This window comes from Protopterus annectens, chromosome 1.part0 (genome assembly GCF_019279795.1).
Source record: "Protopterus annectens isolate FY-2018-M chromosome 1.part0, PAN1.0, whole genome shotgun sequence".
Taxonomy (NCBI): Eukaryota; Metazoa; Chordata; order Ceratodontiformes; family Protopteridae; genus Protopterus; species Protopterus annectens.
Genome location: NC_056725.1, coordinates 1018132566 through 1018158905, shown reverse-complemented (window position 1 = coordinate 1018158905; position 26340 = coordinate 1018132566). Strand labels below are relative to the sequence as shown.

Genomic DNA, 26340 nt, shown 5'->3' with positions numbered 1-26340 from the left:
GCAGGGGGTGTGGGGGGGGCGCAACTGTACGTTAATATGCATAGCAGAAGGTGACTGATGTCACTTTCTGCTATGTAGAAAACATCAAACGATGTTTTCATGTTTGAATTTGTTTACTATGTGAAGTTTCGAATACGACATTTAGTTTCGAAGTTCTCAACATTCGACCAATGTGGATTCAAAATTTCCATAGTAAACCTTTATATATATATATATATATATATATATATATATATATATATATATATATATATATGACAGCCACATACTATGTGTGTATAACACATAAAACAAACCTTTTTTCTACTGTTTTTATGTACTAGCTCCTTTATATATGTATTTTTATGTATAACTTTGTATATGTGTTATGTATAAAGTTTCTTTTTTAATGTTACTACTGAATAAGATTACAACCTACATCTTTTGTTACTTGCATTTATTGGGGCTCCCCCCCCCCCCTCCAGGCCTCCACTGAAAATGGACCTTTGTCCACATGGACTATCCCAGTAAACAAATGTCAAATAAATAAAAAATAAATAAATATCACTGTAATAGGTAACCATCATTCTGCAATAATAAAACAACCCTAGTGATACAATTACAAAATAAAGACTACAAATTGCATTTCACTATCGCATGCTTTTGAGTGCCCAGATGTAGGTAACATCAACAGAATAAGTGTAGGGCTCTCCAAACACTACTCAGAGTTACCGTGAGAGTGATTAACTAAGAAAGCTGCATGTTGTTTAGGTATCATCCTTTTCCAAACAGTATGAAAACTTCTGGTCATTTCCAGGTTTTCTGTCATTAGCTCAAGTCAAGGCTTCTGGGGGTAAAGTGCCACATCATCTAAATCGGACTGGTTTGACACTGTCTACTTCAGCTCTTAAGTATACCCTCCAGAGAGGAAAAAAATGTTATGAGACCACGTAGAAGGTTCATCTTCAAACTGCGCAGTGTAGAGTAGCCTGCATTTATATTTCTACTGCCTGCAGGCCTTACCATTGGCTGAAAGACCGCCTTTCTAGCATGTGTATCCAATGAGTAGTCATGACAACAAAGAATCCAAAAGTCTCCATTTCTGATAATATGACTGTGAATCAAGAGAGAGAGAACAGGATGCTTTCCCTGAGAGTATAATTCTCAAACTAGACACAGGATCTGCCTTGCCATTCAGCCCCTTAACTTTTTTTAGGTTCCCTTTTATATCACTGAACGATCAAACGGCATTTTGAATGCATTTTATCAAACATACCATTCGTCGAACTGAGATTGCATTATGGTAGGGGTAAGGAAGTTTGCCCTTTCCTCACTGAAGTGCAATCTCATAGTTGGTATATATAATTAGCGGGCGGGTGGAGGGTTTGATGAATGTTATTTCCGATGAAATGTCATTCAGTGATATACTCTAGGCCCATTTTTTAAACACCTTTATTAAGTTATCACTTAAGACATAGGCAAACATACATTAATAGAAAAGAAAACAAATATTAACATTTTTTCCATTTACACACATCACATATGTTTTCTTCCTTTATAGCTTACATCAATCCATCATTGCATAAATTGCTAATTTCCTGCGTTTCCTTAAACCTCGTTCCTCCTTCTGGTTATTATTATGCGACCCTTGTCCCACAGTTTCCATTTCTTTCTAATGTAATGTGCTCCTCCTCTTTACTAAAGATCATTATTCCAGTTCTTCTGTCTCTCTTACAGTATTCAGTAATTCAAATACAGTTAGCTTACACTTCTGTTTCCATTTTCTAGTAATTGCTTTTTTGGCTGCCAACAGAATATACTTGGCAAGGCCTTACTATATGTCTAGGCAATTCAAATCCTGTGTCCCAGCTCAAAGGAACCATGTCCTTAGTTACAGACACTTGCTCACATAATATTTCTGACAGAGTACTCTGTAGGGAATTTTTAAAATCTGCCAACTCATTACAGTCCCAAAAGTATGTTCCCAGCTACCTCTTTCTTCATCATCACACCTCCAAACACTTGCTATCCACCTGAGGGAGAATTCTTTGGTAATTGCTTGGAGTATAAAAATACCTGTGCAAACACTTTCAAGCAAAAATCCTACACTTATGGGACTTTGCTGCATACTTGGGAGCTGTACATATGTCCTCCCATTAATGTTACTAGAAAAGAAAAATATTCATATTAACATTTTTTTCCATTTAAATACATCACATAGGTTTTCTTTCTTTATAACTATCATCAGTCTAACATTACATACATTGTTCAGTTCCTGCCTTCTCTTAAACCTCATTCCTCCTCCAAAACATTTTTCTGCATGTATTTTCCCCACAATTTCCATTTGTTATATGTAATTTTCTCACACCCTTTTCTAAAAGTCCAGCTTATTGTACTTTTATCTCTGTTACAATATTCACTACTTCAAGTATAGTTGGTTTAAATTTTAATTTCTATTTTCTAGTAATTGCTTCTTTTTAACAAGGCCATAATATGTGTAAGCAATTAAGATCCTGTATCCAAGTTAAAAAAATGTCCTTAGTTACACTCAGTTGCTCACTCAGTATTCCTGACTCTGTAAGGAATTCTTAAAGTCTGCTAACTCGTTACACTCCAGGAACATATGCTCCCCGGTACATCTTTCTTCCCTATTACACCTCCAACATATGCCATCTACCGGAGGAAAAATTCTTTGGAGTCTGCATTGCGGTATAAATGTATCTGTACAAACACTTTCAGGCAAAAATCCTAAATATTTTAGCTTTTGTTGCATATTTGGGAGCCATACATATGTCCTTCCATTGTTTCTTGAATTGCATGTCTAATCTTTCTTCCCAGTCTTTTCTAACTCTTCTGCTTGATTCCTATAGTTATTGTGCAATAAGCCCTATTATACCATGACCCCCCATTAATATTCCAAAACGTGCACACTGATTGGTCAGCGTGCACATTGTAAATCGACTTATACTAATGGAAAAAGGTCCGGTCGCCCGGACTTTTTCCATTAGTATAAGTCTTTTTTAAAACACTGTCTCGCTATGTTAAAGGAGTTTAACATAGCGACACATGTTTAAAAAAAGCAACGGAGATCTCCGTTGCTTTTTTAAAGCTGTCTCGCTATGCTAAACTCCTTTAACATAGCGACACAGTGTGTAAAAAGCAACGGAGATCTTGCTTTCTCTGTTGCTTTTTTTTTTAAACCTGTCTCGCTATGTTAAACCCATTTAACATAGTGAAACAGTTTGTAAAAAGCAACGGAGGTCTTGCTTTCTCCGTTGCTGTTTAAAAAACTGTCTCGCTATGTTAAACGGGTTTAACATAGCTAAACAGTAAAAAGCAACGGAGATCTTGCTTTCTCCGTTGCTTTTGCCCACAGCTGTGATGTACTGCGTAGGCATGCGCAGTACATCAGAACTTCTGCGGAATACCAGACAGCTGCGGAGGGGCAGCAAGCAGGCATTATACAATGCCATTATTTAAGAAAAGTAATTCTTTTTTTTCTTAAATAATGTCATTGTATAATAATACGCCTGGGTGTGGGTAATGCTGGATTTACCCACGTTTGGCTTTGTTTGGTCCCTTGGGCTTCGCCCTCGGGACCAAACCACGCCAACCGTGGGTAAATCCAGCATTACCCACACCCAGGCATGGGTTATTGCTATAATAATTATTCCTTTTTTTACGTCTTCTTTTCTTGATTCAGTTCAAAACTCAGTCAGTGCAGGTCTTTCAGTTAGGATTCTCCTATCCCTTTTTCTTTGTCTGTACTTGATATCAGTCCCTGATAGGGAAGGCATTCACTAGACTGCAATCCAGATGTCTTCTTGGCCTCTTCCCACTCTTATTAACTTTCCCTGTCTAATTATTTGCTCCCAATACTGTGGTTCGTTTTCCAGATTCCTCCAGTAAATTCCAGTCCCCTCTTGCCTGTTCTGTATACCCCTAATTGCTGCCATCCCTATCGTCAGAATCCCCTTTCTCCATTCCCTTGTTGGCTTAGTTCCTGTATATTTCTGCTGCTTTATGAATAACAATATTCTGTATGACTGTTATTCTTCTCCTTAAGGATCAGTGTCCAAAGTTCCATTCTTTCCTTATTCTTCAATTACCTTTCTGCTTAATCATCAACCCTTTCCACTTTGAATTGTAGCTTTTTATTTGTGTTATATATAAGAGCCTTAACTGTAGAGTTCTAAAATAGCCATTAAAACATCATTGTTCTATTGGAAGGATCAACTTATCTCAGTTGATTGTTGACCTCTTCCCATCCCAAATAAAAATGTTCAACTCTTTATTAGTTACTGTGTATAACTTCTCATCTGGTTGATAAAAATATGCCTGACATGTATAACACTAAGGGGACTAAAACATTTTACTGCTTGTATCTTTCTGTCTATATTTATAGACAAGACCTTCCTGTTTCTCATTTTTTGTATTATCTTTTGTTTTGTTTCTTCCCACGTATCCTTAGCTGCCATAATGGAATCTTTTTAATCCACAGTCCCAAACACTTCATTTTATCTTGTTCCTGTAAATATGGGTATTGCTGAATCAGTTCATATGCGGGTACATAGTTTATAGCTATAGCCTTTGTTTTATCTTCATTAATTTTATATCCTGAAAAAAAAACACAACTGTCTCAGAAAGTTCCATAGCACTGAGATGTAATTTTCTGGTTCTGTACAAAATAATATCTGCAAATAAAGCCAACTTTACTTGATTACCATACTAGTTATATCTTTGAATTTTGAGTCCCTTATTTTCTTTACCACCGGTTATAAATATAATGCAAATAACAAAAGGAAAATGGGACACCAATGGCTTGTTCCTCTTTTCAGGCACAACTTATCAGAGAGGAACACTACCACTTCAATTCTTGTGTCTGATCCTTCATATATCCTCCTAATAAATCTTATTATTATATCAGGGAATGCAAATGTTTCCATTGTCATACTCATAACATCCCAACTTATTCTGTCAAATGTTCACTCTGTATCAAGACCCCCCCCCCACCAACAGAGGTATTTTTTTAATTATCCTTCCCTCTAGATCATCATTGTTCTATTAATGTTGCTAAATGTTTGTTTTCCTGCACAAAACCACATCGATCCATGCCTATCAATTTTGTAAACAGCCTTGCCATTCTTTTAGCTGGTATAGACATAGACACTTTATAATCATGGCTTAAAATTGAAATGGGACTGTAGGAAGATGGGTCTGCTGGGTCTTTAGAATCTTTATGTAATACAGGCAGCACAGCTTCCTTCCAAAATGTTGATGTTCCCCTCCTATTAAAATACCTTTAAACAAAAATCTTTCAGATCATTTTCACTTTTTTCTCACACAACTACCAAGCTTCCACAAAGATATCATCTGTTCTTGGTGGCTTTCCTGCAGATTTATTACATATCTGTGTTTTTATCTCATCTCCACCTTTTGTGACTGTTAGTTGTTGAGCTTCATGTACCTCCAACTTGGCATAGCTAAATCTTCTGTAAATATTTCCATTTGTGTTGTTTCTTGATTTCCACATTTCTCTGCTTTATGCATATTTTCGTAAAATTTCTGAAATATTTCTAATACTTCTACAGGATCTATGATTATTTTTTCTTGTCATAGGCTTCCGAAGTTTGGTGACAGCCTTTTCTACTTTCTGTTGACTAAGCAATTTTTTTGCTCTGGAGTTATCAAAAAATAATTGCTTAAGAGTAGTCTTTATAAACTCATGCATATTTTAAATGTACTTCTTTGATTTCTTTTACAGCTGTGCAGTTGTGCTTTGTTTTTTTCTGTGAGATTTCCATTATTCTGTAAAATTTTAACCTTTCTCATCCCCAGTAAATAATTCATATTAATAAACAGGAAGATGATCTCAGTGCCAACCCAAAACCAGTAAGCAAAAACAAAGCACTGGGAAATCAGCAGTACAAACAGTTCCTTTTTGTAATAGTATTTCTTTTTACGTTTTTGTCAAGCAAACTTCATCAGATGAAATAATCCCTCCAAAATTACATTTATATACGCCTGTCAATTTTAAAAATGTCCAATAAGATGACAGTATCAATCAAAAGTGTTACGTGATTACAGCTCAATTCCTCTATATAAAATGCAGTAAATAAAACATATTAAACATTCTCAAATATAAAATATGAAATATGAGCCTACTGTCCTCAGTGACTTATAATACATATTAATTTAAATAAATTAAGTAAATAGTTTTATAAAGTCGTAAAAACCAAATGTAAAATGATTGTTAAAAAAAACTTGGGGATGTTGCACCATCTGGTGGAATAAAATGATATAGTCCTTGCAGCAAACTATTAAAAACAGGATATTCAAAAAAGACTTTTACAACAAATAAAAATAAAAAATGTATAAAAGAACATAACCTATACACTATATGGAGTACATTAATAGTATGTAATAAAATGTGTAATAAAAATCACAGGGCATGACATTACTTCAGACATTTCTATAACTTAGCAAGACTGGTTTCAGAGTTAACGTATCATTAAGTCCTGGGGAATTACTGGCATCCAAAATAAATTGCCAGTATAACTCCCTATACTCCAATCGAGTTCCAAAGGGAACTACTTCTATCACAAAAAAATTGAAAATCAGCTTTGTCACATATTTGCAAATGTTTATACAAGGCATTTTTGTCATTTTTCTTTTTAATGTCATAAACATGCTCGTACAACCTTTGCTTCGATTTTCTTTCAGTCTTGCCCACATAGGAGGAGTCACAGGCCACACATAGAGCAATATATACCACCCCAGTGGTATTTCAATTGGCAAAACCTTTTGTATTAATATGTTTACTCCTACACTTCAAAAATATAAAGTCCCCCTCCTTAGTGTTAACACAATGGGGGCAACTTCCACATTTGTGAGTGCCTCTTTTATTGCTACTGTAAGAACTGAAATTGGCTCCTTCTGAAATATTTTTTATATTTCGTCCTTTTCTGTACACACATTTGAAAGAAATTTTTTGTGATAGAAGTAGTTCCTTTGGATCCTAGGGGAGGCCCATGGGAAACTCGATTGGAGTATAGGGAGTTATACTGGCAATTTATTTTGGATGCCAGTAATCCCCCAGGACTTAATGATATGTTAACTCTGAAACCAGTCTTGCTAAGTTATAGAAATGTCTGAAGTAATGTCATGCCCTGTGATTTTTATTACATATTTTATTACATACTATTAATGTACTCCATATACTGTATAGGTTATGTTCTTTTATACATTTTTATTTTTATTTGTTGTAAAATCTTTTTTGAATATCCTGTTTTTTTAATGCAGTTTAGTGCAAGGACTATATCATTTTATTCCACAAGATGGTGCAACATCTCCAAGTTGTTTTTAACAATCATTTTACATTTGGTTTTTACAACTTTATAAAACTATTTACTTAATTTATTTAAATTAATATGTATTATAAGTCACTGAGGACAGTAGGCTCATATTTCATATTTTATATTTGAGAATGTTTAATATGTTTTATTTACTGCATTTTATATAGAGGAATTGAGCTGTAATCACGTAACACTTTTGATTGATAATGTCATCTTATTGGACATTTTTTAAATTGACAGGTGTATATAAATGTAATTTTGGAGGGATTATTTAATCTGATGAAGTTTGCTTGACGAAAACGTAAAAAGAAATACTATTACAATGTTATTATCCTGTACTTGTTCTGTGGTTGGACTACATGCTTTCTCATGTGTATATTAAAAGGAACTGTCTGTACTGCTGGTTTCCCGGTGCTTTGGTTTTGCTAAATAATTCATATTACCTCTTAATCATACGTCTTTCTTTTTCATGTCTAGCTTATTTTTAAACTCCATTTTCATTTTATCCCATTTAGTGAAAAATTTCTGTCTTCCCTAAAAAACTCTTGAATAAATTCCACTACCCATTTCTTAAATTCCTGAATTTTTAAGAAGTAGTTGGAAAAGTGCCATTGTCTCATTTTTAGTTCATTATGTTGCATTTTTATTTTAGTTTTTATCAGTGCATTATCTGAAATAATTATTGGATATATGTCAATGCTTTCAGTTAAATGCACGTTCCTGTGAAATATAATTTCTACCCAGACTAGTCGAGTTATTGTACATTGGAAAATAATATGTAAATTCTGTCCGAGTACCTACTATTGAATTCATGTCTTCTACACCAAATATTTTTATTTATTTATTTTTATTTATTTATCATTTGTTGACCGGGAAAGTCCGACTAGGTTCCACAGAGCCTGTTTTCAGCGGAGGCCCAGGGAGAAATGCTCCAGATGCATGTCTTTGGAATGTGGGAGGAAACCGGAGTACCTGGAGGAAACCCACGCGAACACAGGGAGAACATGCAAACTCCACACAGAAGGCACCCCAGCCGAGAATCGAAACGGAGAACCTCTTGCTGTGAGGTGACAATGTTAACCACTGCACCACTGTGCCGCCCATTTTCATAAATGTCTTCAGAAGTCTACCCTGTTTAGTTATATTTTCAATTTTAGGTCCCCCTGCTACATGTGAACTATTGCAAATCAAGGTCCAGTTCCCATATCTGAGTAATATTCCCTGCTGAAAGGTGAATATTCCTCTCAAAAATTTCTTAAGCTCCATAATAGCAGTTTTTAGTAGAATATAAATACTTGCCAGCATTATCTTTCCTCCCTTGCCAATAGTCCCTTATTACCACTAATCTACCACTATTGTCTTTTTTCCCATCTTCCTTTACTATTGGAGCCCCTCTAGCCATCAGTATTATTACTCCCCTTTTCCTTTGGCCTTCATATTCTGGTGAATACCCATCCTGAAATCCTTAATTTGTGAAATGTACATGCTCATTTCTTTCCAATTATGTCTCCTGCAGCATTGCTATTTGCACTCTGAATTTCTTAACATAATTGAGTACTCTTTTCTTTTTGACTATACCTGTAAGGCTATTTACCTTCCATGTAATATGGATCTCATAGTTATTATGATAAAAAGCTGTTCTTCCAATCATTTATAAATGACAGTTTTTTGAATGTTTATTTCCAACTTTTATTTTACATGCACACACCAATGTTTGACAGGCTGATCTTTTATACAGTTGTTTCTTCTCATCTCCATTTGAACCTTTGTCACATTTTTCAAGACTCTTTGTTTTAATGGAAAGCCTCAACCATAAAACTAAAGACATTTTAAGAATACCCCCATTCTCTATTAACTCAGAGCAAGCATATATGTATGTAAATCTTCAAAAATTACATTTAAAGCCCCAGACATTAATTTGTTCTACTGTTGTTTTATAAAAAAACTTTTTGTGCTTTCTATATGTTATTATCATTAAAGGGAATATCAGTCCAGGCTGGCAACTTAGCCATCCTGTATAACATACAATCAGTGCCTTCTTTGCTTTCAAACATGCTGGGAGTCTTAAGTTTTTCCAATGTTCTCTTTCCTCCAGATCATTATTTTAGATTCAAGCAGCTGCAATCTAGCCTCTAGCCTTAGCCATATCCATGTAGTATTCAAAATCTTTGAGATCAGTGTCTTCCTCAAGTCAGGTGTTCAGACTGCTTTGTATGGGTCTCCTACTCCTAGGTGATTTTTAATCTTAATTCTCAGTATAATCAGTCAAATTTATTTACACTTTTCTTCATCTCCAACATAATTTGGTTAAACGTTGCCAGTCTGTCTGGTCCCCCTTTAATGACCCAGGTTAAGTGAATGGTCTGTGTGTGGTCTGGTGTTGTCTTAAATGGCCTTTCTGTTGCGGTTCTAATGGAGGCTTATAAGCAATATTTCCTTCTTTAATTTTATTTTGTATTAGTTTCCTGAACCACAAAGTAGAACTGCCAGACAGAAAAAGGGGGTAACAGCAATGTAAAGGAAGGCATTTTCAGGCTTGTTACTGGGTCATATTTTTAACCTTGAGTATTTTCTCACCCATGTTAAAGAAGTATAATGTCGACTTATTGCATAATTTAACAGAAAATGTTGTGCATTCTATTTCTGTGTGATTTTGTGGCATTATAGCACCCCCACACACAGATATTATGGGTCTAATTTTCTTCATATTTATTTGTGATGCCTGTACCTAGACTCGACCTTGCAATATTTTTGCAAACTGGATATGGTAGAATTAATGAGCACTTGAAAGATTTATAATATGTAATATTACTGTGTGTATTACCTTGGATGAAAGTTATGCAGGAACCTACTTCTTAGATTTGTTTTTCTTTTAGGATGTATTGACTTTAGAGTTAGAGATATAAAGCTGTGTCTAAAGCCACATCGTGAAGGTAAAGCCTTTTACCATTAGAATCAGAGCAAGTTATGTAAAATAAGAGAATATATGTAAATGTACATCACACTGAAATGTGCAGCTGTGCGTGGAGGTGTAGTAGTATAAGAGAGTCAGTTACACTAGAGTGGAATCAACATGGATCGCAGAGAGTGGAGGAACTGAGAGGGTAGAGGTGGTTTAAGGGTTCTGTTTGTGGGTTGTGATATAGATAAAAGATCTCTTGGGAATAAAGGACATTCAGTTTGCAGGTTGATAAGCTAGGCTTGGAGAAGAAAATGAAAGGGGTTTGGACAGACGTAGGAGAATGAGGATGTGGGTTAGTCATCTGTAGGGAGGGTAGGATTTGAGAAAGTGCATGATATGGCTCAGCAGAGGCTGAAAGTCAGCAGGTGATAAGCAGATAGAGTATGCAATATGAGACCATGATCGATCATGGCTAGAGCAGGAAATCTAGAAGACAAGCCAGACTAAAAGAGAGAGTTGCAGAAGGTGGGAAATAAGCAGATAAGACTGAAGGAGGATGGTGAAAGATTGTGGGAAAACAGTAATGGAGAAGCTAAGGATGTTTGAGAGCATTCTAGCAATAACTGTGCTCAGTAAGGAAAAATTGGTAATTAGGAGTGAGGGATGCAATGCTCTCAATTCATATGAGGTTCATAGGTTCGTACTAGGCTAACTGCCCTTGCAAGCCATTTTATGCCCAGCCAATTATCCTTTGTGAGACTCAAACCCTGCACCTTGTGTTTGTAAGGTAAACACCTTAACCATTAGGCCACTCTCCAAACCTATTATCAATTAACCATAAGAGCTCATAGGGGTGGCTGAGAGGTTGACCAAGATAACTGGATGACTGATGGAATGATAAAGAAAGAGAGCTGAAAGGGGTGGAATGGGAGGTTGTCAGAGATTAAGGTAAGAGAAACTCAGCATTATAAATGAGGGGAACAGCTCAAGACTGGAAAATCAGTAGTGTGATTAGAAGTCAGTGGGGAAGAACTGGCCTGGAATCTGAAAGAGTGTACTGGTGAGTAGGTGCTCAGTTACAAAGACCATTTATTGGAGGGAATTGCCAGAGAAGAGGACTGTTCTGATATTTAAGGTGTTACTAAGACTGACATTCAGGAGGCCTGGTCAGGAAACTATCAAAAATGGAAGTTGGTGAGCTCATGTTTTAGTAAATACGGGCCCAAAAGAACTGTATACTGGGTAATCTCAAAAGGCAATAAAAGAAGGGAGAGTTTGCTAATATATGTAGGAGGGGATAAAGTGCAGACCGGGATTCTTTGAAATTCTACCTGTGTCAGTGCTAGCAAGTTTAATCCACACATACTCATGAGTAATCTCAACCTGCAAATTGAAACAAGTTTGAAGAACATTTCTGGTTTATGTTACAAAAGCAATTATACATTGATTAATCCAGAATGTGACCATAAACCTGAAGTAAGCATTAGCAGTCCAGTAAACAGGAGTACATCACATACATGCTCAAAATGTTGGAACAATGCTCTAAAATGTACCACAACACGTTTAGTACTTTTTGCCACCTGTGTGCTAAAATTCCAGAATCCTGGCTTAATTCAGGCTTTTCATTCACAGTTATTGTATTATATCTTTGGACAATACTGTCTGTGATGTATTTTTGGCCACATCCCATATGTCCCACTTTAGATACCTGAAAAGATACCTTTGTTATCTTATAGCAGCTCTTCATGGTTGCAGTGTGTGCCAAGGTCTCTACTTACAAGGCATTTGCTGGGACCAGAAGAGCTTAGTGACTGTGGGTGAGGAGGGCCCTCCACGGTCTCCTGTGCCAGGATTTAGCATTAAGCAATTGTTTGACATGTGATGGGACTTTGGAGTGCACCTTTAGGGAGCATGGACTTACTGTCATTGCTGGGCTCTCCAATGAGCTCTTCCATTCTTACACCAGCCTCAGGAGGAAATTCCCAGAAATATTTGAGTCCTGTCAATCACCTGACCTCTAGTGCTCACTGGTAGCAAATATAACCACACTGCCTATTGGGTGATCACAAAACTTACTCAAGTTGCTGCTAGGTTTAGAATAGTTTTCTCTTTCTTTCTTTCTCTTTGAGCTCTGAGACGAAGGCTCTGAGTTCTCAGAAGGTGTTATGTCACAGATGATATGGAGCATGACATAAGCATTATCTTAAGTTCCAGTGCTTCAGTATATTATTTGTATAGAAGAGGAAGAGAAAAATAAGAGGTCTGCATCAACTCCATGAAGTAAGAAGCTGTGTAGGGCAGACCAGTGATGGGACAGATATGAGAATCCCTTTCAGCATCCTGCATTAGTGCCACACTGATGGAAGACAGTAATGGAATTGGCTGAATATTAGCCACATTTCCCTCGTGGAAAGCCCACCTATACAGTGTGTTGTGCTTTGACTAGCAAGGATGTAGCTAGCATTCCTTGTCTCATGATGAGAACACAAGTGGAACAGTTTCATCTATCACCATTGGGAATGTATCCTGTGTTGCCCACAGTGGCTTATCCACTTTAAAATGTCTAGAGGATGGTCACTGCTGGGCTGCTCATATGGAGCTCTTGGTATAGTTAACCCAGTAAAGGCTCAGTGGATCATGAATGATTCAGTGGCCAGAGCTGAGAAGTGGCTTTACTCTTTCTAGATCTGTCCTATGTTTCAACACTCTCTCTTCATCAGTTACTCTTAAAAAGATTAGCCAGCCTAAACATAAGTAGGCATACAGTAAAGTGGTTTAGATTGTGTCATACTGAAGGAATTCAAAATGTATGCTGGTAAGACAGTTGCTCCAGTTCTGAACACATCACAGCAGCTACCCACCAAGTGTCAAATGTTGGACCATTACTTTGAAATATATTTCTCAATGATATGCACTAGAGAGCAGATACACCACTCATTCAACATTAATATGTGTAATTAAAACCTTAAATCAGTTTCAAACTATAATGCAAGAAATCTTTAAGAATCTAGAGAAATGTTTAACAGAATCTTGGTTGGTACTAAATGCTAAATATAGCTTACTCTAACTCAGAAAGTAACACGTTTTAGAGTTATTGAATACGGAGCTTAAAATTTCATCTCAGAACAACAGTTCAACTAATTTAATTAAGGTTACTTATTCAACTAAAGTTATAGATCCTACTTTAACTTCACATCCACTTTTCATATGTGTGTATCTTCGAATCATAGGTTCATAGGTTCATACTAGACTATCTGCCCTAGGGCATTTATAAGCCTAGCCAGAATGTGTTTGGCTTTCGCCACCCATTTTAAATTTATTTTGCTATGCCCTTTTTCGAGGTTAGTATACTGTGCCTCTGTCTAACAGTGACACAGAAGTGATACCCGGGGTAAACCTACGATCTCCCATCCACTCATCAAGATTCCTCTTGAAGAGAGTCAATGAGGGACTCTGCCTAACCAGGACTGGGATTTTATTCCAGAGTGAAGGGAGCCTCTGGGTTATGAATCTGTCCCTCCAGCATGTCCTATTTATTTCAGTGCTGAGGTTCAAGTCTCTCAAGCACGTAGCTCGATGGGATTTGGATTTTCTGAGGTGCAGCATGTCCATTAATTCCGGGTTGGACATGGCTTTATACGTCAGGCACAGATCGCCTCTGAACAGGCGGTATGCCACTGAGTAGAGCTGGAGTTTCTTTAAACGGGCAGCATATGGCATCTGTTTGAGCCCTTTGATCCTCTTGGTGAGGTACTTTTGGGGTCTTTCCAGTTGCTGCAGGTGTCTGGTAAGGTACATCCCAAAAGGGGCATTGTACTCAATTATGGGCCTGATGAGGGATGAGTAAAGAGGCACGATGACCTCCCCGATCTAGATGTGAATCCCTTCATGATTAGGTGGGCTATATAAAATGTTTTTCTAACCACTTTGGCCACGTGGTTGTCAAATGAGAGATTGCTATCAACTTGGGTCCCCAGGTCCCTAATTACTTCTTCTGTACTTAATGGATTACCACCTATGTGGTAATTTGTGGGCACTTTGTTTTTGCCAAAGGGGATGACTATACACTTTTTGGCATTTAGCTTGAGGCCATGGCTCTGGCACCAGTTGTCTGTTTCTATGAGGCCCTTTTGGAGGATGCTTGTGTCGGCTGGAGAGTCGATTATGGCACCCAGTTTGCAGTCATCTGCGAACTTGGTCAGCCACAATCCTTCCGTGTTGGCCTGTACCTCCGAGAAATATATACCGAACAAGAGAGGTCCCAGGACTGAGCCTTGTGGGACACCACTTGTAACTGGTTTGGAGTCTGACATGGCTCCAGCAATTCTAACCATGTGGGTTCTGTCCTTGAGCCAGTTTGCAATCCATCTAGTGACATATAGGGGTTTATATTTAAGCTGGTGAGCTTATCTAAAATGCCCAAGTGGGGTATTGTATTGAAGGCTTTTGTGAGGTCCAGGTAGGCTGTGTGGACCACCTTCCCCTTGTCAATGGCCTTGGTGACTGTTTCAAAGAAATCAACCAGGTTTAAGAGGCAGGATCTGCCCTTAACAAAGTCGAACTGGGTAGGATCCAGTGTCTGTAGGTCCCCAATATCTTTATTTATGAGGTCCATGATGATCCTTTCCATAGCTTTGCAGACCAAGCTAGTCAGGCTTATGGAGCGATAGTTTCCAGGATACGTTGAGGCACCACCTTTATGGAGAGGGACTACTGTTGCTGTACGCCACTCTTTGGGCACATATCCTGTAGTAAGGCTGAGATTGAACAGTAGTTTTATGTTTGGGTTTAGCTCTTCTTGGAGTTAATGTAGGATGCAGCCCAGGACACCGTCTGGTCCCATTGATGCTGTGTTTTTTGCTTTGGAGAGGGCGGCTCTTACCTGAGCATCTGAGATGTCAGGGGGGCAGCACTCTGCTGGGATAGATATTTGCCCTTTTGGTGGGGGGGGGGGGGGTTTGCGCTGAACCTGCCAGCTAGGATGTTGGCAATGTCTGTGGGTTCAGTGTATTTTTTGTCATTTTGGACTAATTCTGAGCATATCTGGGAATTCCCACCCTGGTTCCTAACATAACTAAAGAAAGCATTGTGATTATCTTTAGTGTCCTGTGCAATTTTTCTCTCGAAGCTGGCCTTAGACAATTTTATGAGTGCCCATAGTTTTTTGCTAATACTGATCAGTGATGCCTTCCCTTTTTGAGATTTTGCTCTATCATTTAGTAGCGAACTCCTTCTATTGTATAGTTTGTTTATGGCTGGGGTCCACCAGACAGGACGTCTGCCTTTGGAGGATTGGGTCTTGGTTTTATTTGGGATCACATGATCCATGCATTCCTGAAGGTATTCATAGAATGCGTTTATAAAGGATTCTGCGGTCTGGGCTGTATTTTCCACAGGCCCGGGGGCTATGAAGGATTCCACCTCAGTTTTGAGGAGTGTGAAATTTGCTTTAGAGACGTTTTTCACTGTGGTTTTCTGGGCAGGGGGTGGAGTCGGGATGTGAATATCCAGTGAGATTAGTTTATGGTCTGATCTTACCAGTGAGGGATACACTTCTGGTCTGGAGCATAGAATCCCCATGTTGGTGATGATCAGGTCCAGTATGTTTTCCCGTCTTGTGGGAGTGGTAAAAAGTTGTTCCATAGCATTTGAGTTTATAAATTCTAGGAACCTTTGGGCTAGGGTGTTGGAGCTAGAGTAATGCTCCCAGTCTATGTTTGGGTAGTTGAAGTCGCCCAATATAATGGTGTTTGGAGAGACCTTCATATTTTCCAGTGTTCTCAGGAAGGCCGAGTGGGGTTCTTGGGTTTGGGAGGGTGGTCTGTAGCAGGCTATAAACTGGAAGGCAGTTTTACCCACTGTTAGTTGCACATGGATAGTCTCTGATGCTTCGTGCTTTGCCACCAACCTGGAGGTGTGGGTATCTTTGATGAATATCGATACTCCCCCTCCTTTTGTGGTTCGGTCCAAGTTTTGGGGCCGAAAAACATGTTATGAGGTATAACCTGGTAGAGGTGGGGTGCTCTCGGGAGCCCTGAGCCAGGTTTCTGTTACTGCACAGATATCGATGTTCTCCATGCTAAGGAGAGTTTTGAATGCGTGCATCTTGAGGTTTAGACTTCTGGTGTTGAGTAGCATTACTCTTAGTTTCTTATCCCTTGTGATACCTATGGAGGTGGGTTTGTCTTTTGAGCCTTGCCTAAAAAAGGCACTATGGGAGTAGCAAGAGCCTTTGCCAATATCCAAAAGCCCAGGGGTGACAGGTGCAAGCCGTCCCTAGCAAAGCATCGTGGCTTGTCGAGCATATCATCCCAAGCTGACAGGCATTGGATCCCCTTTGAATGACACCATTACTTAAGCCAATTGTTGAAATTGATCATCTTGTCTTCATATTGTGGTATCATTCTTGGTGAGGGTAAGATGCTAGTCAAGGTCAGGGTCATACCGGCCTGGGCTACATGCTCAGAGAGCTCCTTTATGTCTCTTTTCATGTAGTCCAGGGAGGTACGTCTCAGGTCATTTACACCAGCATGGACAATGACTGAGTCATATTTGTACTTGCCTTGGAGTGACCTGAGTGCTTGTGTTATGTGGCGGATCCTAGCGCCCGACAGGCTGCTCACCGTGACCCTCTCCTTGTTCAGCCTGGTGAATGGGATGTCAGTGTGCCTGACGATAGAGTCACCTATTACAAGTGTATCAGGTGTGTTGTTTAGTTTTAAGGGCTGTGACTGTTCGGCACACTGGCTTTGTGAGATATGTGTTGCACGTGTTTTGTTTTGGGGTAGCGGTTGCTTGGGTGTCTGCTTTGGAGGTCTCTGCTGCTTAGGCAGATCTTTATTTATAGCCTCCGAGTATGTTTTTGTGTGATTATGTGTTTGGTTTGCTGTCGTGGTAGGTCTATGTGAGACTGGAATTGTAGTGAGTGTGGTTTCCTTCTCCTCCTGACTGGTTATGCCAGTACTGAGTTGAGAGAGCTTAGCCTCCAGTTTGGCTATATGGTTGCATCTCTCACATGTGTTGGAATTTGTTGGGAGGAGGAGAGGGTTGTCTGTGTACATGAGGCAGTTGTAACATTGCCTCAAGATTCCCAGATTCACCAGCTGGACCGGAGAGGAGATTGACAACTGACCTTTGGACATGCTAGAATAATATTGGGAATTCCTTAATAATTGAAAACAAGGGCCAGTGGGGAGTGAGGGTGTAGTGCTTTTAATTTTTAGTTCTGACTTATATAATTGCTTTAGTGAGCAAGTGCCAGGTAACTTAAATGCAATGTGTTACAGGTAAGTTAAATGCAAAAACGACAAACAGTAACTTTCTTTCAAGTGAAACAAGGAAGTAAGTACAGTAAGCAATGCAGATATCACTAGTGATCCACTGAAGCGCTGAGAAGCCGCGTATTAGGTGAAGTATATAACTTTTTAAAAAAATTTGTTAAATTGGTAAGCCCACTGGATTGTGTGTGTCCCTTTTCAGGGATGAAACAGGAATATTGTCTGCTTAAATTACTTACCAAGTCTCCTATGATCAGCAAAATGTGTGCTGGAGGAGTCAAACTCTTAAAGTTACTGCTTTTTCATTATTTTATAAATATGTTTAGAAAGCTTTGTATCAATTAAGCAAGTTGAAATCTGCGGACCAACATTTTTAGTAAATGTGCTTATACTGTGAGTTATACAGGCTTTCATGGCTGTCTTGGAGAAATTTTTATTTTGTATACAGAGCCATAATTATTATGCTATGGAGCTTTTATCCCCATTCCTGCTGTAAAACTGAGATGATGTAGCTCATTCTGACTATCCTATTTAATAAATGGAAATTAATTAACTAAATTAAATTAATGTAGATAGTTAAATACACAGATGAGAAACTTGGTATTTGGGTGTGTCCATCTCCAGCTGATGTGTCTGGCAGCTCTATAAACTCTGACAGGGATATCACTTGGTATTCCAGTGTTCTTCCAAATAACTGCATTGTCTTCATTCTAGTGGCATCTTTTACAATGTGTTGTCTTTATTCTAGCTGTATGCCATTTTATTTTTGGACACTTTCACACTGTTTTCAAAGAGACTTTCGTGCTTTCTTGTTGCCAAAAAATTAAAAAGAAAATTATACCTGGTGAAGAATGGAAAGGTGTGCTGGCTGAAGTTTGGAGTCTTTATATCAGGCAGTTGCATAGGAGCCAATTAAAAATTGTTATGAAGCTGAAGGAGAGAAAGTGAAGAAACACCATAAGCCTTTCGCATTTTTTCCTTTATAATCAGACACAGTGTTTCAGGATCTGTTTGTTGATAGCCATGCACCAGTGAGACACAAGGTTTTTTTAATATGTGTTATACAAATATCTTATTTGCATACATATTGTACCTTTGTTTTTTGAACATTGCTGCTTATCACACAGGAAAACACAGTTGTGCAGCAGTTAGCTTTGCTGCCTCAGCGTATTTAATTCCAATGCAGTTGTCAGTGAAGAGACTGCATGTCCTCCCTGTGTTCACATAGGTCTTCACTGGATGATCCATTTTTCTCCCATATCCCAAAAGTGTAAGCAGATGAGCAGTTCTTTAGGTTGCCTTTAAGTGTGTCTTTGTGTGTGTGTGTGTGTGTGTGTGTGTGTGTGTGTGTGTGTGTGTGTGTGTGTACGCACGCGTGTCAGTGAATATGTGTGCACATATTCTAAATGTATATATGAGTATATGCTAAGATAGTTTGGCATTCTGCTCTGGATTACTTTCATGTGCCAGGATAGCATTTATCTTCTCCACATACCTTTACTTGAATTATTTGGGTTATCATAGAATGAATGAATTTGTGCTTGAGTTAACTTATTTTGGGTAGTTCTGAGAATGTGCCTTTGCATCAACCTCTGACATAAGTTCGGCTGAATCCTAGCTTGAGTGTTTTAGGCATAGAATTTAAAGGATCATTTTGGTAAGACTGTGGATTTATAGTAAATCATGAATAGAATTATATCAGACAGATGATGCATCATAGAGTGTTTCCTTTTTGTTAAAAAGTGCTGAGCTGTTAATTGTGCCTCCGAAAGTGCTACAGGATATCAAATTGACCTGGTCTTACCAGTAATATGCAGGGCTTTGTTTTATATTTCATGTATAAAGTAAACTGCAATTACAATAATTTTCTGAACTGTAGAAATCACCTTATACTAGGGTGAATATGTCAACAGACATTGAAACAGTAAAATTAGAAACTGCATAAGCTACGTATTCTTCAGGGAATATTTTTTTCTTTATTTTGCTAAAGTTACTATTTGGAATGCTTTGTTTAAGAACATACTATAAGTGTTGTGTTAAGGGATATAAATAAGAAAGTGTCTAATAGAATTATGCATGAGTCATAGTTTGCTGATTTTTATATTTGGGAGGTGCAGTTTTAATTTTTTTTATTGGAGAGTCTAGAACATAGTGTGCAGTGGCCCTTTATAGTGACCACACTAACATTCTAGCCAAGATATTTTCTGAGAGCATACGAAAGCTATGAAAGAAAATTACTAGAAGGAAAAGCTCATCAGGTCTGCCTCAGGGACTAGAAATATGGCAGCATCCAAATAGTAATATAATGGAAGCTGTTCCAGAAAGAAGACAGCAACTACAAATAAATTCCTGAACATTATAAATAGAAGTGATGGTTTCATCTTATCAGAAAAACTCCTGTGGATATCCCTTCATGATTTTTGTATGAGATGCAGGCGGTATATGCAATAGTTCTTCATAATGTCATTTTTTTATTGCTTTAAAGAACATAAAATAAAACGCTATAGCAAAGCCAAGAAATTACATTGAGTTGGAATAGTCCAGTAAGGAGAATATTGTTTGCAAAATTAATAGCCTGTTCCTTTCCTGAAGTAGAACTATTGGCTTTGACAGAGTGCTGGCATTTCTTCAAGAGTACTTAAAGTAATTATTGGTATTAAAATACTGTTTAGAATATCTTATTTGAATAAAATCAGTTTTATTTGGATAGGCAAACCTGAACGTTGATTGTCTGAATATCAACCATTTAAATGTTTATTTTAAGGAATCTTAGAATTGTTGGATTTGTTACTGTGTAAATAAAGACATTATTTATTTATTTAAACATTTTGTAAATGTGCAAACTTAGCCACTTCATGGAGATCTTTAGTCTATGTAACTGGGGTGCTCTGTGAGAAATTAAACTCTATGGATATCCTAATTTGTAAAGTGCTTTCATAGTTAACATGAAGTCCTTATATCTTCTGTTGTATTCTCATTGTGTTATTTTAGTAAAATATGTACCAGTAATTGTCTGCTTGTTTTTCCTCAAAGTTTTAACTCAGAGGTAACCTTTTTTTTTCAATTTGTAGATATTTACAGAGAGCTTGCTCTGCTCAAGTCGCCTGGAGAATATCCGCTTGGCAGGGCAGCTGATGCACTGCTGTTCTGGGTTGAGCAGCCTGCATGCTAGTGTCACCTCCCGAGGCAAACGGCCCTCTAAGGTTAACTATGAAAAAAGTGTTGAATTGGTTCTGGCAGCTGCAAGAGAGTACTTCAATTCATCAACAAACTTAACAGACAGTTGCATGGAACTCGCCAGGTAAAGGTGCATCATCTCTTCAAAGACTGAACAAAAGTGCATTTGAGGAGTAGTAAAATTATTGGTATTTAAGTGAATAGTACTTTTAAAACAGCACCTTAGTTCATATATGATTACTATGCTAATGACCTCTGTGGACATTTTTAAGCCTATCCATGCTTCTAAAGGTGAGAATAAAACCCTACACATTGTGTTTGTGAGGTAAACACCTTAGCCTTATGCCAACTTTGAAAGTTTTTTTTTAATTGGTTTCAGTAGGGATCAAACCCAGGACTTTGTGTGTGTGTGAAGCAGATGTGATAACTACTGCACTATAGAACCTACATTTAAAAAACTTTACTTGTATCAAGATTGTCACCTCAAATGGTACTTGAACAAACAGTACCTGGCTTAAGAGACTGATACCTTATCCATTAGGTCACAGGGACAGTAGTGAATAGCTGGCAAACAATAACAACAAGTTCATAATTACTAGGCTTGCAGTCCTGGTGACCATTAAGTAGCCTAACCCAAATTCCCAGTTGCTCCAAAGCACTGTCTCATTAAGTGACGTGCTCACTGTCACGCAATAAACAAATGAAGGTGGAAATAGTCAAACCCTGCACCCTTGCCACAAAAAGCAACTCCTTAAAAAGATGGTGCTTTTGTCCCCTGCATTGACTACCAGAGTTGCCTTGAAATTAACTGTATGCATACTGTTGAAATGAACTATGTGCAAACTATGTTTGGAATGCGTAGTCACACATACTCATATATTGTAATGTTGATTTTTGAATTTGTGAAAATGGCACATTGGTGTGCTGATGGAGGTCTGACTAACTGGAACATTGCTGATCAGATGTTGAACCATTTCATGGCCTTTGTCATCTGATGGCATCTAAAGATGCCAGCAATGATTATGAACACTGGCATTTCTGTTATTTTCTCTGACCTCAAACTGGAGTACTGGAAGATGCTTTACTGTGCTTGAAGATCAATGGTATCTTGTACTATGGTGTTGACAGAGTAAAACAGTCTTGTTTCTTCAGCAAAAGATTAACCCATGCAACATAAATCATTAGTGACAGCTGAAGGCGTGTAATCTACCAGTGTCAGTAGTTGAGGGGGAAAAGAGAGTTCTTGCTGTGAATTTCAGTTGTGGTTCATTTTAATTTGAGGGAGAAAAAAAAACAACCCTCATTCACCCATTCTGTACACTGCCTTTTATGAATCATCATATACTTTGTTAATAACCCCATCAGTCTGTAGTCTACAGGATAAAAGTCTTCAACCCAGAACACTACCAGTTCATAGGTTCAAGCCCCTGTTTACACTTATCAAGGGAACTTGTCAGAGATTTAGGATGCAAGGCTAGGCTTAAAAATACCCTTGTAGTCATTAACCTAGTACACAGCTATGAGCCTATGAACACTGTCAGTTGCCTGATATAATAGTGAGTGACCACCTTAAAACTGTTTTTGCAAAATGCAAGTGCACGTGTGTGTGTGTTTATAGGTACATAAATAGAAACAGGTGTCCTCTCGTGCACTCACTGTAGTTTCCCCTTCCCACCAAACCAGTGTGGAAGAATGTTATGAGTAAGGGCATAAAGTCTCATTCTCTGTCACTGACTTCTCCCTAGTGGTAGATGTCTTATCCTGTCTTTGAAATTAAAAGTGCTCTCATTTTTCATTATTTATAGTGAGAAATTTTCATTCATGTTCTGCAGTTTCCCATCCGTCACCTGGTAAGCAACATCCAATACTATATAAATGACACTAAACATGTTCATTCCTCTAGTGACACTAGTGGATGCCAAATCCACCAGTGTCAAGTTCATAAAAAGGCGTTCTGTCATAATAGCCTTCACCCTAACCCCACCTTCCTGCTATGAACCTACTCCTGCTTATCACTTTATGACGATGTGCCTGTCTTGGGCCCTACCCTCAATGAATATGCAGTAGAACACTAGCAGACTATGCTCATCATCATTGTACTACATGTCACCTCCCCTCTCACCTGTCATGAACTCTCTTATGTTCTCCATAATCTCAGCAACACAATGGCTATACTCTTTGTTGGCACAGAAATCTGTCCCTCCATAATAGCCCCTTTATTCCTCTCTGTCTCATCAGTTTCTCATTGCTGGGGGACACTAGCTGAAAATCAGGCACATGGATCATAGTTATAGAGCCGAGCATGTCTCAGTACTTAAATCACTGCTTTAGTTTCACATTTTCCTGAAGTGGTGTAATCACAGATTCAGTATCTGTTTCAGTCAAACCATAGTCTATAGCTAATTTTTTAAATGATCTTAGCATTTTCATGAAATGGATAAAACAAACGTACTTGCCTTCAAATAAATTCCTTGCGTAATATGCAGAGCAAAGCAGATAAGCATTCACTGAAGCAGAAATCCATGGCAACTTGGGAAATGTTTGACTAGAACAATATCATTTTCTTAACAAATGCCTGCAGAGACTTGTATATTTCTGTAAAATGAGATAACGTCCATGCACACTTAAGCTGACTATTAAGATACTTAGTAATGTTAGATCTGATGTTGTCAGTTTTCATTCTTTCCTCAACTGATGGGTTCGGATCCGATCCCTCGGATCCGACTCAGCCATTGCTAAATCTCGTGGCAATCTAGAACTCTCGAGCTGCTCCCTTACCCACAGTGCACCAGCCCCAACTACCTCATATCTCGTTTGCTGTTTCCAGTGAAAGATATGGTTCTTGGTTCTCTCAAGCTTGGGTTACGATAAGTGCTTTACAACTTTGTTATTATAAATATTTTATAAATGTCAACTTCTTAACCTTTCACTCTATTGCACTTTATCTTACCTTCCAGTGTGATACTGTAGTTAATATCATTTTTATCTTGTCCACTTTTTTTTACCTTTCTGGTAATGTTTGCTACCATCATTAGTTAGCTCATCTTTTCTACATTACTGTAGCCTTTTTGTACCGTTGTTGGTATTTCTTCTATTTTCCCTTTTCTTAAAAAAAAAAAAAAAAAAAAAAATTATGCATCTTTGTTCTATTGTAGACTTAGATTAGTTGTTACTGTTTTTTTGGCCTGTCATTGGTGGTCATGTGTAAAGTTAAGACCATGCCTGAGAAAGGGGCTGCTGGGTTTAAGAAGCGTTTTAAATGTAGCCATAAAATTTCTTTGTCAGACGCACATTTTTTAGGGCCTCTGCATTGGCAAGAAGGCTGTATTATTTGCCATGATTTTAATCCCAGGGCCCTTGTAGAACTTAAAAATAAATTGAAGGGATTACTTCCCTCTTCTTTTGGAGGCCATTTCTGGAGACAAGTTTGCCAAATCAACAGCAAAAGTCACAGCAGCATCTCCAAAGGCTTCTTTGTCTTCCTCGGCTTTGGAGTTGTCTTGAAAAAGGAAAAAAAGATGGACCCGACTTCAACCTCAGATCTGAGAAAATGTAACTTATCGAGTCTGACCCGAAGAAACAAAAAATAACTGATCCGATGACTTCAGATCAGATGCAATCATCTTCTGATCCGAATTTAGCCAGTCCATCTAAACCTTTCTCTTTACCTAGGACAAGGTTATGAATATCAACATGATTCATATGCTTGTGTTACAAATGTATTAGAACTGTATGTCATATCAGATGGTTTGTACAGGCATGTGCTGAAGAGATATGTCGTAGAGTACTTAGCTTAAAGATGTATCCACAGTGTACCCTACTGGAAAAGAGCAGAAATGTATGTAAATTATTGTAAGTGTGTAAATATATATGTTTTAACTGTGGAAACTGTCACATAGAAGGTTAACTTGAACAACTTCAGAAAAATATAGTTGGAATCATATTATTTTATAACCACATAATAAAAGAGATGTTATATTTCAGTTTCAGTGCAACAGGAGACATAATGTGTGCAACTAGAAGTTCTTTGTATTGTCTTTAAATGTGGAGGAATGTAAATTACTTTACGAATTCTCCCATTTACCAAAAGACCTAAGGTCTGTGTGTTTTTGCAGGGAGATGCTAAAATCCATGTTTTTCACCTGGGATAGTCAGATGACAAGTACTGATGTCCTTCTGCAAGTATTCCAGCAGTAATATTTGAAATATTAATTTAAGAACTCTCTGAGAGAGAGCGACTGTGCATTTTGTATTTTGTCTTTGACCTGACAATAGCAGCTGGAAAACCCACTCACCACATCTGTCTTGCTTTGCTATGAGTAAGTCAGTCTAGGGTACAATACTTTCTCTTAGATACAGTTAGGAATATACTGAAGTATGGCTTAGATTTTTTTTTATTTAGTTGAGATTGTCCTGCAATGTTGTTTTAAATATTTCCTGTGATTTTGAGCTCCGAAGTAACTGTGATTATTTACTGAGTATTTTCTTGTTCTTTTATTATTTATTATTAAATATATTTAAACCTTTCAGTTGTGGCTGGTGTGTCTAGACATATTTTAAGCTCTTAGAGTACTTGCATATTTATTTGGTGACACTGTGTGGGCCACTCCTAAAAGCCTTGCTCTTGGTCAAACTACCATTTGGATTAATAGTAACATTACACAGTAAGATTGCACACCCTTTGCTAAGGGCCTTAAAGTAGAGGATAAGTAGTGGCTGGTGGCAGTAAGAACTACCTTATAGTCTGGGCAGAAGGGGGCATAGCTAGTAAACCTGTGCCTTTTCCAAGTGTGTGTGTGTGTGTGTGTGTGTGTGTGTGTGTGTGTGTGTGTAAATCAAATCTCAAAGAGTGTGTATGTCAGCTACTTGGGCAGGGGACATGAAGCACTGGTTGGACAGAGAGGGTGGTGGAGGTCTTGGCTTGGCCACTCAGCTGAGATCTCAACTTTATAGCTGTCCCAGTGGGGAGTCTTATTGGGGATCTGGAGAAAGAGGGAGAAACCATCCCCAGATTGACTGTGCTCTCTGTGTACTCTTAAGGGAAATTGCACTTTACTGTGTGTGTGTGTGCTTGTTATCCTCCCAGTGTGTACATCCCCCACAGTTGCCAGTTGTGAGGATTCTTGCTCCATGATTACTGGGCCAGTGGTGGGGCGTCATATATTAATTGGTGGCAGTGGTGGAATATTCACATATTAGGATTCGGTGATGTAGATATTGAATTCCTGTAGCCTGTAAACAGTGGTCACTGAAGAAGGTGTCTGTACTCTAAATCAGTCACACAGTGAACATTGAGTTTCATATCACAATAGTTTAATTTTTCTTTTTTTGTTAGCTTAGTTAGTCAGGGAGAGCAGGCATGGATGTCAGCAGAGGAGTATGGCAAGCTGACAAGGAGCCATTTGTTTATGATGTGTCAAGGCAAAGGACTGGTGCATACCAGCCTGACTAAAGCAGAAATGATTGTAGCCTTGGTGACATCACAAAACACCAGCCAGGAAGAGATGGCCTTGGAAATGTACAATTCTCAGAAAATGGAAAGGTCATCCTTTCCACAGAGGACTTAAAAATCCATCTGGAGTTAAAGAGACTTGAACTGAAGGCCAAACTTTGGAACTGGAAACAGCGGAGAAATTGCAGCAGGAGAAAC

At 38.1% G+C, this 26340-nt stretch overlaps 1 protein-coding gene across 1 annotated transcript in view; it reads left to right on the top strand.

Annotated features, from left to right (window-relative positions):
• Positions 1 to 26340, top strand: part of NBAS (NBAS subunit of NRZ tethering complex) — a 3380746-nt gene that overhangs the window by 1454077 nt on the left and 1900329 nt on the right. Inside the window, exon 30 of the mRNA XM_044064792.1 lies at positions 20585 to 20814. Coding sequence (XP_043920727.1) covers positions 20585 to 20814 — 230 coding nt within the window. The remainder of the gene's footprint in view (positions 1 to 20584; positions 20815 to 26340) is intronic.